At 45.3% G+C, this 13,121-nt stretch overlaps 1 protein-coding gene across 1 annotated transcript; it reads left to right on the top strand.

The window, feature by feature from the left end:
* The first annotated feature begins 4,914 nt into the window (after positions 1 to 4,914).
* On the top strand, positions 4,915 to 13,074 carry DONSON (DNA replication fork stabilization factor DONSON). The gene is made up of 10 exons (XM_075263483.1): positions 4,915 to 5,266; positions 6,378 to 6,449; positions 7,014 to 7,214; positions 7,924 to 8,102; positions 8,979 to 9,157; positions 9,570 to 9,690; positions 10,520 to 10,618; positions 11,251 to 11,449; positions 11,824 to 12,030; positions 12,798 to 13,074. The coding sequence occupies exons 1-10, from the start codon at positions 4,931 to 4,933 to the stop codon at positions 12,933 to 12,935; spliced, it is 1,731 nt and encodes a 576-aa protein (XP_075119584.1). The 5' UTR covers positions 4,915 to 4,930; the 3' UTR covers positions 12,936 to 13,074.
* Positions 13,075 to 13,121: the final 47 nt, after the last annotated feature.

Below are 13,121 nucleotides of genomic sequence, written 5' to 3'. Positions count from 1 at the left end.
AAATAGGAAGGAGGAAGAGAAGTCACCTGCAGGCCCTCATGTCCTGAATGGAAGTCTGTAATAAGGTAGATGAGAATATAAGGGCTAGTTCACACGGGGGCAAAGAGGCAGATTTTGACAGTGGATTTCGCTTCAAAATCAGCCCCTTTACAATAGTGGTCTATGTAGACTGCTAGCTTTTTTATTTCTGCTAGCAGATTTTTCTGCTAGCAGAGAAAAAGAAGCGACATGACTAGAGATGAGCGAACACTGTTCGGATCAGCCGATCCGAACAGCATGCACCCATAGAAATGAATGGAAGCACCTGTGACGCTGACTTTGCCGGCAGCTGGCCGGCGTCACAGGTGCTTCCATTCATTTGTATGGGTGTGTGCTGTTCGGATCGGCTGATCCGAACAGTGTTCGCTCATCTCTAGACATGACCTTTCTTCAGGCGTTTTCCGCTTGAAAAAAGCAATAGAAGTGAATGGGAGGCGAAAACCGTGTTTTTTTTGCAAAAATAAGCAACACTCTTTTTTTTTTTTTTTGCAAAAAAACGCAAAAGAAAAAAACGCGACGCAGTTTTTTCAGCCCATTCACTTTACAGGAGGGGAACACAGCCTGGCTTTTTTCAAAAAAAAAAAAAAAAAAAGCTCCAAAAAAAGCTTCCTAATTAGGAAGCTTTTTTTACCGGTGCCAAAATAAGCCACACGTTATTTACGTGTGAACTAAAAGGTCTCAAACATCACTTCATCTGTGCTACTGACTGATCAAGAGCTAATAGATCCCTTTTTTTCTGTATTTACATCATTATAGAGCAGCATAAGAGTGTAAGTTGCTCTGTGATTGGTTACTGTGGGAGCTGCTCTGTGATTGGTTACTGTGGGAGCTGTTCTGTGATTGGTTACGGTGGGAGCTGCAATCCGGTTGCTATGAGTAAAAATCAGTTATAACTAGAGATGAGCGAGTACTGTTCAGATCAGCCGATCCGAACAGCACGCTCGCATAGAAATGAATGGACGTAGCCGGCACGCGGGGGGTTAAGCGGCCGGTCGCCGTCAGAGCGGAAGTACCAGGTGCATCCATTCATTTCTATGGAGCGTGCTGTTCATCTCTAGTTATAACCTGTAAGTGTAAGTTGCTGCATGTCTGTCTCCTGTCATCTCCTTCTTCTTCCTGAAATTTCCTCAATGTAAAGTCACCCCCTGCACCTTTCTTCTCCCCAATATCTTTGCTTAATCTTTATTTCCAGTCGTTTGGAGAGACCCTTCTGCGAAATCTGTGATATGTAGGGGCCACAACTGCTGAGGGCCAATGTCATAGCAATATCTGCCCAGCGGGGGCGTAGATATATGAGGGACAGAGGTAGAAGTCACATGTGGGCCCTAGTATCTGAGGGGGCCACTTATAAAGGATCCTAGTATAATACACGACACATAGTAGGTGGGGCCCCTGGTGTCTGAGGCGGCCACATGTAAAGATCCCCATATTATATACGATGCATAGTAGGAGGGGCCCCTGGTGTCTGAGGGGGCCACATATAAAGATCCCATTATAATACACGACACATAATAGGAGGGGCCCCTGGTGTCTAAGGGGGCCACATGTAAAGATCCCCATATTATATATGATGCATAGTAGGAGGGGCCCCTGGTGTCTGAGGGGGCCCCTCGGTTAAGATAGATCATCAATATGAGATCAGTGGCGTCCAACTGTTGGGACCCCACTGATCAGCTGTTTCCCAGAGCACCCATACAGTATAATGTCCCATAGTGGCCTCTCCATGCAGTATAATGTCCCTGAGTGGCCTGTCCATGCAGTATAATGTTCCTGAGTGGCTACTCCATGCCGCATATCATCCCATAGTGGCCCCTCCATGCAGTATAATGTCCCTGAGTGGCCCCTCCATGCTGTATAATGTCCCATAGCAGCCTCCTCCTTGCAGTACAGTGTTCCTGAGTGGCCCCTCCATTCAGCATATCATCCCATAGTGGCCCTTAAATTAATAAAATCCCACATAAATAGGGATTTTCTCACAATATTATGTTTGACCAACCCTGGAATTTTATGGAGTTCAGCCAAACCTGATATTTTGAGGGGTTGTCACACACAAACTACAATTCTACTCTTCAGACCCTCAGAGTATTAATAATGGAGGCTGCGGGGAGGTAACTAAACATAATAACAGTGTAACTTACCTGTCCTGGGCTCCAGCGCTCCTCCAGTCTGCAGAGATGACATCAGGCAGTCACATGGATTACATAGTGTAATGATGCCTATGCTGCCTGACCTTTCTATAGATCGGATTACAATTTTCCATCTGGAAGGATCTGTCAATGTCCACTGTAGAGATAAAGCTGAGGTTATCAATGTGGGAGGAGCCTGACATCTTCTGACTCCTCCCATCATCACTATAGATCTGGCTCATGTGACTTCTCATTTCTGGTTTTTGTCCCTGGGGGGGCCCAGCAGAGAATCACAATATACATGACAAGCCTGAAATGTCTGATTATTTCTCCTCAATCTTCATTTGCAGCGAAGAAGAGATGCAGCAGAAAAAAAGCACAAATACCCTCATCTGCTGCATCGTCCCTCCACCATGTGCAAACCCCCTGAATCCATGACCTCCCCCCTGTGTCCTCCACAAGACCTGCTCAACTGCCAAAAATAACATCAAAATCTGCTCCGCTGCTAAAAACCTCAAGACCTGCAATAAGACCACCTGGAAAATACTGCCCATGAGACAATACTCAAGAATATCCTGCCTGACTGCTGCCTGCGACGTCTCTGCCTGCTGCTAATATCAACGCCACTTCCTGCTGCTGCTCCCGATATCTACCTCAGATTATTTTTGCAGCTATGACCATTATGCTGCTATTATTATTGGTGCTATTACTTTTTTGCTTCTATTTTTATCTACCTCATATTTTTGTCTGCTATGACCATTTTGCTGCTATATCTTATCACTGCCACATTTTAGTCTCTGGGTAGGATTATTCTCACTTGTACAAGTGCCAGAAGGGAAGTGGGGTATAGTAAAAAGAATTTCCGTCACTCAGATGACATGAACCCATGTAAAAGATTCATTCCATTCTTCAGAGTGTTAAATAGGGTCATGCACTTGTACTCATAAATCCGTCTGTTTCCTTGATTTAAAATTTCCTCTTAAAATCAAAATTTTCATGTCATTGGTGATATTATGATCTTCCTGGCAGAAATGTTTTGACACGGGAAGGTCCATTCTTCGTTCTCTAATTGTATGGCGATGTAAATTCATACGCGTTCTAAGCTGCTTTCCGGTATCTCCAACATACAGATTTTCAGTGGGACATTTGGTGCACATGATCAAATACACCACATTAGGTGTGTTACAGGTGAACGTACCTGGGATTTTATATTCCCTGTTAGAGTTTGGTATCTCTATCTTGTCAGTAGGTGCGGGCAGGTCTTGCACCTCTTCTGTCCACATGGAAATGTTCCTGTGTTAGTTGGAGGTGACAGAGAGCTGCTAATAACCATATTCCTGAGGTTTGGTGGCTGTCTGTAGCACAGGAGAGGGGGTTCAGAAAATATGGATTTTAGACGGTTGTCTTTTTGCAGTAGTGGATATAATTTGCGTGTGATTCCTCTCAGCGTCTCCAGGTGGGGGTTATATGTGACAACCAGGGGCACCCGAGTGTTCTCCTGTTTGGTATTGTATTTTAATAACTCCGATCTTGGTATTCTGGTGGCTCTGGTGATTTGGTTATCAACTGTTCTTGGATGGTAACCCTGCCTCAAGAATGTGTTTTTGAGGCCTCCGAGGTGTCTCTATCTGCAGGGTCTGAACATATGCGATGGTATCTGATGGCCTGGCTGTATACAATGGAGTTCTTTATGTGTTTCGGATGAAAGCTATCCCATCTTAGGTAGGTTGGTCGGTCGGCTTCCGATACAGAGATGTCTCAATTTTGTTGTCCTGTATCTTGATAACTGCATCCAGGAAGTTTATTTCGGAGAAGGAGTGATTGAGCGTCAGGTTGATGGTGGGATGGAAGGTTTTCAGCTGTTCCTCAGACCCAGGCAAATGATTAGGATATTGTCAATGAAACGGTAGTAGGCCAGAGGCCTGGTGGTGCAGGTGGATAGGAAGTCACTCTCCAGCTTGGCCATGAAGAGATTAGCGTACTGTGGCGCCATTTTGCTCCCCATTGCGGTGCCAGTCTGCTGTAAATAGATGCAGTCACCAAAGGAGAAGTAATTGTGGGTGAGGATGAATTTCATGAGTTTCACCACTGATTCAGCGTTCATACCTCGCTATTCCATGAAAAACTGGCAGGCATTTATACCGTCCTGGTGTGGGATGTTGGAGTACAGGGATTCTACATCCATGGTGGCCAGGATGGTTCCATCTGGAAGGGGACCTATAGTGGATAGTTTATTTAATAGGTCTGTGGTGTCCTGAAGGTAGCTGGCTGTATCCTTCACTAAGGGTTTAAGAGTACCCTCCACCCATCCAGAGATCTGTTCAGTGAGTGTCCCCACACATGAACCTGACCACTGACAGGATAGAGATACCAAACCCTAACAGGGAATATAAACTCCCAGGTAGGTTCACCTGTAACACACCTAATGTAGTGTACATAATAATGTGCACCAAATGTTCCACTGAAAATCATACAAAAAACATTTTCCTTATACTTTCTTTCTAGGAAGAAGACTATCAAGTTTTTTTTTTTTTGTTTTTTTTTTTTAGAAAGAAAGGAATAGAGATTGTGATCATACGGCGACCTCTGCTGGCAGTAGTGTATCCATGCACGTCATGTGCTTATGATATGAAGCAGCGGCCTCTAGTGGTGATAAGTAGTAATAACAGGAGGCGGGGCGATGTGGCCTGACGTCACCCGGGAAAGCGCGCCACATTTGGAATGAGCAGTCAGTGAGTGAGTAGGCTCCTGCCCGAGCGGCCGCCATGTCCTCCGAGATGTTACCCGGCTATTCCCCCAGCTTCAAAAAGCCCTCGGAGATCCTGCGGCTGAGCAGGCGCCGGAGCCGCAGTGAGGCGGGAGCCAGGACAGGGCTGTTCTCCCCGGGAGAGGCGGCCAGGCGGGTACCCGGAGTCCGGCCCTTCTCTCCTGGGCCACACAGAAGCGGGAGCGGGCCGGTGAAGCGCAGGAACCCATTCGCCAATCTGGAAAATACGGTGGCGGCAAAGAAGAGAGCGGAGAGTGTGACCGGGATCTGTCCGCAGGAGAGGGAGCCACTGCCGGGGACGGAGCAGGAGAACCCCGCTACTGAGCTCAAGCCGGTGAGGAGCGCCCTCTAGTGGCCACTGTAGCTTATGTCATACGTGCCGCGTATAGAAGAGCCAATTAGGAGCCGCCACGTCACTATGAAAGCGGTGATATTTACATACTGGTGATAGGTCACGTGACTTCTGTGGTGACGTCAGAACCTCAGTACTATGGACTGTTCTCTCTCAGGTCATTATTTGTCTTATTTTTCTGGCTCATTATTTTGCAGGACCTGCCATACTCTATAATGGCTCCATTTACTTTCCGGTACAATGTATTTGGGAAGCTGGAAAAAACTTAGACTTGAGCAAAATCTGTGTTTGTGTCATTGTCTTATGGGTTTTGTGTTATTGCACAGTGTTAGGTTATCTATAGTCTGCCGGCCGTTCCAGTTCCAAATTTGTATAGTTTGTACTGAGTATCTGTTTTTATTTGGGATCTAGGAGATGATTATAAAATGAAGGGGTCTGATCATCGCTACAATATACTGTAATACGAATGCACTGCAGTATATTGTCATGGATACAGGTCACCCACACCCGGATCAAGTCCCGAGGGACGGCAGTCACATTAAACATGGCAGCACTCACAGGCCGTACAGTACCACAGTCACATGTGACTGAGGCATTGGAAGGGTTAATGAGGATAGCATTGCCACTACGGCACAGGCTCAGCTAGTACCCGGGCGCCATCTTTAGTTTGCCGACATCTGCTGTAATAGTGCAAGAGGTTAATGTTTAAAGGGATTTTTCAGAGACTTTTACACTGATAAGCTATCCGGGGACCCCCATAACTTATCTGCCTGAAGAGGCTGCAGTATTCTGAGAAGGACAGCGCCACCCATTGTATAGAGACTGTACCAGACGTGGCATCGCCAGACTCTTATCTCCTGCCCACCCTACACTTCTGGCAGTAATTGCTGTAATCTGTAGCTATGGCGTTGTATATGGCGCACATCACTAACGCACCACACCGCTCTTCTGCAGCTTTCTATAAACCCTCATCACTTTGTGTAAACTGGATCCGTCTAAAACTTTACTGGAGGAGGGGGGATGTGTGGAGGAGGGGCGCTTCTAGGTCGGTTCTTGTCTTATAGGTTAATTGGTGACTTTTGTCTTTTTTCAGTATCGTTTAGTCGAGGATGTGATCTGGAGAGAAAACCTTAAAACTGAACCTGTTGCAACTATAGAAATCCAGGTAAAGGCTGATGTGTTCTTCTATTGTCTCGATGGTTGGGGTACAACTGTGGGACTGTTTCCAGTTCGGATAAGGGGTTTGAGTGTTTTCTTTGGGTAAGGGTCTGCTCCCATCTTGTTGTTTTTGCTTTCTATGTCTATTCAGGAATCTTTAATGATTGTCTTGAGACAAATTCCTATTCCATGTTACAAATGCCGCGCATTACATGTGACCCCATACACCAGGGATGGGCAACGTTCCAGCCGTTCCAAAACTACAACTCCCAGCATTCATTATTTGCTCTGCTGATTTTGGAACTCCCATAGAAGTGACTGGGCATGCTGGGAGTTGTAGTTTGTAGGTTGCTGACCCTATATTGCAGTCTGTGTTATTAGACATCACACTTATTACTGCCTTGTAACCTGGCATAAGAAAGGTGCGAGAAAAGATAACGTAACCTTTACTGGGCAAGTCCTCTACCTGCCCATTGTGTTCCCACTATTGCTAAAGTTGTTACAATTTTTTATTTTTTTTGCTCTGATTGGTAAATGTTGGGATTTGACTCTTCCCGTTCTGTCCTCGTAGTCTCCTGAGAAGCCTCTTCCAACGCCTGAGCCATGTAAAGCTTCGGTCACCTACCCAGCGGACTGGAGTCTGAAAACGCGCTTGTTGTTCACCTCTTCTCAGCCATTCACCTGGACTGACCACTTAAAAGCCCAAGAAGAAGCTCAAGGATTAATTCTACATTGTCGTGCGACTCCAGTCAGCTTACCTCCTAGCATAGCGGTAATGTAGAACTCCACTAAACCCCCGTATGTAACCTCTATAGGGCAGTGCTCTGAAAGGAAATCTGTAGATCATAGAATGCATCACTTTCTGTAACCACCAATAACTAAAGTATATCTCTCTGCTTAAACGGATTTTACAGGCCCCTAATAGAGTTTTCATACTAATGACCTATTAACAGGGTAGGATACAAGAACGTAATCTGTGAGAGTCCAACTCCCAGACCCTGTACAGATCAGCCACTGCAGTGGATGGGCAGCGCGTGCAGACTCCTATTCAAGTAACAGGAACAGAGCTGCAGTCTGATCCACAGTGTAGCCGTGATTCTGCAGCGCTGCTCCATTACTGGAATAAGTGCGGCCTGCTCACACTACTTGTCAGCTATGGCGGCTTTCTGCCTGATGGACAGCTGATCTGTGCTGGGTTTGGAAGTCTAAGGGTCCATTCACACAGAGGAATTTGGTGTGGAATTTCAGCGCTGGAAAAAAAAAGCCTCCCATTGACTTCAAAGGGTTTCTGCTAGTAGAAAAAGGAACCCATTGAAGTCAATGGGAGGCTTTTTTTTTTTTTCAGCGCTGAAATTCCTCACCATTTTCCTCCGTGTGAATGGACCCTTAGAGAAGGAGTTGACACTGGTGGGAGCAAATTTTGGTGTCTTCATTAGAATGCATTTTTATCTATTTTCCCTTTTGTAAATGTCACTTTATAGGAACCAAAGTCGTCCACTGATCTCCGCTGCGCATTCCAGCAAGCTCTTGTCTATTGGCTTCACCCCACCTTCCCATGGCTGCAGCTCTTTCCCAGGGTTGGAGCTGACCGCAAGATGATGGGGAAAAATAGCCCCTGGACTCAGGATGAAGCTCTGCAGCAAGTGCTAATGAGTGAATGGTAAGTGATATAGATGAGCGAGTGCTATTCGAAACTCCCGTTTTGAATAGCACGCACCCATAGGGATGAATGGACGCACACAGGGGGTTAAAGGGGTATTCCCATAACTCTTGTTCATCAACCTGCAGGCTAGGCTGTGTTCTCTCTTCACTTCCTGGTTTTCTCGGCACATTGGTGGGCGGGGTTTCACTTGCTCTATCTGCTATGTTTGCAGTCAGTAATGAGGGATTGGTTGTAAAGGCATTACCACAGTATGAAGCTGATGTAGCAGAGCTGGATTTGAGTCAGCTTGCATTACATACAGAGGTAACGGACTCCTTATCTCAGCACTTATCAGCCAAATTCAATTAAACCGGCTGATAAGTGGAAGAGCCGAGTTCAGAAATGCCGGAGCTCTCACCTCCCCTATCTGAGGAGCTCCGTTGCTTGTCAGCCCCTCCCTCTCCCCTGAGAGCAGGCAGCTACATCACTTGGGAACTGAGCAGATAAGCCCAGTGGCCATAGAAACTGAGTGTAAACAATGAAGTGAATAAATTAAGATAGCGGCCAAACAAAGCAGTTTTGATAAAGCAATGTATTTAGGAAAAGTCTTAAATACACATAAACTAGCAGTATAGATAGGATCCTTGTGATGGGACAACCCCTTTAAGTGGCCGGCCGCCGGCAAAGTCTGCGTGCCGGCCGCTTCCATTCATTCCTATGGGTTCGTGCTATTCCGTTTCGAATAGTACTCGCTCATCTCTAGTAAGTGATTATCGACGTGGATGTGAACAGAGCCTTAACTACATCATGCTCCTATCTCCACATTCTCAACCTCACTACCCCAGGATGAAAATCAGAAAATATCTAACTTCCCTTTCTTTCCTTTCTGTGCAGGGCTCTTAGTTTCACATCCTTGTATAACCTGCTGAAGGCGAAGTTGTGTCCGTATTTCTACGTCTGTACATATCAGTTCACAGTTCTGTTCCGAGCAGCCGGTATAGCGGGGAGTGACGTTCTCACAGCCGTAATGTCTCCAACCACAAGAGGTATAAGGGAAGCCATGAAAAATGAAGGTAAGTCACACAGTCGATGTATTTAGTTATTTAGCTTACTTGTATAGCGCCATCCTACTCCGCAGCGCTTTGCAGACCTTGTCAGTCACTGTCCCATAGAGGGTTCGCAATCTGCATATTCTCATTAATTCGATTTAGCCATTGCACAACAGGGCACGGTCTCCGTCCAGATATTCGTTGTCATTTACACCACACTTGTGGCATGGATCAGAAATCTCCTCCAGCTATGAGCGGACTTAGATTTCTGTTGACGGTGGCTAACACGAATAAGGCAAATCCTGTGGTGTGGCAGCCATCACAGGCCGGTGTATAGAATATAATCTTGTCTTGCATTTCTCTTTTATCACACACAACCTCATTCACTCTCTTTCTTGGATCACCTACTTAAGCATGACATGATTCTTCATTCTAGGAATTGATTTCTCGCTCCCTCTGGTGACCAATGACCCAAATAAAAAGACAAAAGCCTCAGAGTCCACGTCCGAATTGGATGAAAAGACACAAGAAGTCGAGAACACAAGCGAAGGAGAAGAGTATGTGAGAATTTTCCAAAAATAGTCACCTAGATCTTAACCGCCTTATAATAAAGCCATTCCAGGATGTAACTTAATACAAAGAATTATGACATTAGAAAAACGTGGCTGCTTTTTATCAGAAATGGCGCCTCTCTTGTCTGTGGGCTGTGTTTGGTACTGCAGCTCTGAATGTTAAGTGAATGGTGCTAAGCTATAATACTGATAAGACTTAACATTTTTCTTTTCTTTTTCTTTATGTAGATTGTGAGCCCCATATAGGGATCACAATGTACATTTTTTTTCCCTATCAGCATGTCTGTGTAGAATGGGAGGAAATCCACGTAAACATGGGGAGAACATATAAGCTCCCTGCAGATGTTGTTCCTTGTGATATTTGAACCCAGGACTCCAGCACTGCAAGGCTAACCACTGAGCCACCGTGTTGCCCCACACTTAAATTTTTCTGATCTTGTGACTCAGACTTCCATCTATCTGGGCCATTAAGTAGAATAGAGTCAGTTATGTCATCAGGAAAGAGTTGGAACATCAGATGGGAGGAGGTCGAGGAACAAGCATTGAGGCCTCCCTAAATGTAATCCTAGTAGAACACCTGCTTATAGGGTTAATCCCATCTCAGACACTGTATATCGGCAGGAGTTAGGACCCAGACCTTTCCTAGATACAGAAACCTTTGCCTCCCTCAGGGAATCTTATATTCTGTGTATATACTTGGGCTGTACGAGATGAGAAAACACATACAATAAGGATACTTTTTTTTTTTTTTTTTTTTTTTTTGTATTTGCCATTTATACATATACAGTAACTGATATATGACTTGCATTTTTAGGGCTCGAATGGACAGTGATGAAGATGAAAGCTTCTCTTGGTTGGAAGAAATGGGGGTGGAAGACAAAATTAAAAAGCCGGATGCGATATCCATAAAACTGTATCCTTTCATGGTGTTAATACGGGATCTGGTAATACTGACGACATGGTCTATCCTGGTTACTGCCTAGATATAGCAGAAGGTATCACCCAACTACCTACTGTATTTAATTTACATTAAAGGTATAGATACCAATGGATATCTCTGCCATACTAGGATGTAACCTAGAACATTAGATACCTGGAGTATGTTCTGTCTACACTCATTTATTGGCTTATTTCATTTTACGTGTATATACAGTGTGTGTGTGTATGTGTGTGTATATATAAATTATATATATATATTCTCATACACATTATTTTTTTTTCTTTATTTGTATGTATGTATTTATTTTTTTAGAATTAATTTACGTAAATTTTGACACAATTCTCTATATCTTCCCAATCCTACAACTCCCAGTACTCGTTGTACCTATTAGAAACCATCCAGAATGTAACAGCAATCCTTTAGTATTCTTGGATGTATAGGGCAATATTAGCAGCAAGTTCTCCGTGCAGTCTTTCAGCATTGTTGCATCCATAGACCTCTGCTTTAACACCGTGATTTCCATTGACCATTAGACATGGCGTCTGTGGTATTATAGCCGCAGTAACCGGTGTATGATGTTTCCTCCTTAACCATAACTATTCCAGTCGGAAAGAAAAAAATGAAGTGAAGTTGGACCACAGACCTGAATCTGTTGTATTGGTGAAAGGTGCAAATACTTTCACGTTACTCAACTTTCTGATCAACTGCAAGAGCATTGTTGCGGCCGCTGGTCCTCAGGCAGGGCTGCCACCAACATTGCTGTCACCGGTGGCATTCAGGGGAGCTACAATGCACACAATGAAGGTAAGGGGCCCCTTATGATCATAACCCTTACATCTTATTTAAAGTGGGTGTCTGGGACCATACATCTGATTGTTGTAGGTCCTTCACCACTTACTAAGCATAGTGACACATTATATAGTATCGGGACTTAGTTTTGCAGCTATGGCCCAATCGTTTGAATGGGACTGAGCTGCAGCATGGACATGTGATATCACTGGCCTAAGAAAAGCAAATGGCGCTCAGCATAATAGTCTGGGACAGTTCCTTTAGAGCATTGCCAAGGGTATGGTTCTCCTCCTGACCCCCGTACTTATAACTGCGGACGGCCTGCCTTTTAGTTTCTTTCTGACACCAATGGTCTCCATCTAACCCCATTATCTCCATTCGTCCTACAGGCCAGGTCTGTTAATGTGAAAACTCAAGTGCGGTCTGGTTATAAAGATCAGTTCAGCCTGGAGATTACTGGCCCGGTGATGCCGCACGCGGTGCATTCTCTGACATTGCTGCTTAAAGCTGCGCAGAGGGGAAGTTTTTCAGCATCTCTGTACACACATGAACCAACGACTGTCTTCAACACACCTGTCCACCCCCAAAACAGCAAGGTGAGCGGTCTATGGCAAGTTTGTACCGGACTCTTTGCGGCAGAGCTTATGATCTATGTGTAATAGAGCAACATTTATACACCCCATCATTGATACAGAGCATATACTAACAATAAGTGTTATGTACCTGTTGTAATATTACAGCGTATAGCTCGGATAGGCCGTACGTAGGTATCTGACCTCTGTAACCTCCACTGATGTGGGGAGAACAGGCACCTTTAGCATTCTCTTAGGGCAAATTCACATGGGGTTTTTTGGTGCTGAACCTGAGGCATAGGCCGCCTCAGGTTCCGGTCCAAAATACGAGTAGCTGCCACTGGATGCTGGTGCACTGCATTGGCATCCAGTCACGCACCCCCCTCTGGATTAGACCCAAATGAATGGGCCTAGTCGAGAGGAGGGAGTGTCTTCAGGTGGATGTCGTGAAGCAAATCTGCCTGAAAGAATGAGCATGTCGCTTCTTTTTGTCCCGGAGAAAGAACTGACCGTCTCCCATTGATTTCAATGGGAGACGTCTTTTTGGACAGGATTTTGAGGCGGATACGGCCTCAAAATCCTGACCAAAAAACCCAGTGTGAACTTTCCCCCACTCATCCACCAGCAATGCAGGGTACTGCAGCCCCATTCCAGTGACTAGGGCTCTGCTGCATTTCAGATCCAATCGATCCTACCAATAGGCCATCACTTTCTATGGCTGGAAGTTCCTTTTAATATAAATCACTTATTGTAACTCGGCGGGTCCTAATATGTTCTCTTTGTTCCCCCAGGAGATGAACTCTGCAGAACTAGCCAACTGTGGTCTTCATCCACTTACACTAGAACAATTCACCCAGTTATCTACACTGGGGAAATCCTCGATTCGCCATCTAGATCTCAGTGACTACAAATACACCTGGAAGTGTTGAGTGTCCCTGAAGCCGACGCTATGGATTCAGCCACTGCTTGTGTTCGCCATCTGTGAACGTGTGCGCTCGCCCCAAGGCTGGTCTTCTATGTTCCCGGCCAGGGGTTTCTTGCAGACAAAGCTGTTCTGTTTGGAGGAGCTGCTGAAGGAGACCCATCAGACCCCTGCGCTGGAATTAGGAGCGGGG

This window comes from Leptodactylus fuscus, chromosome 2, assembly GCF_031893055.1.
Source record: "Leptodactylus fuscus isolate aLepFus1 chromosome 2, aLepFus1.hap2, whole genome shotgun sequence".
NCBI classification, from domain to species: Eukaryota; Metazoa; Chordata; class Amphibia; order Anura; family Leptodactylidae; genus Leptodactylus; species Leptodactylus fuscus.
Note: the sequence above shows the minus strand (reverse complement) of the source record. Positions and strands in the feature narration are given on the sequence as shown.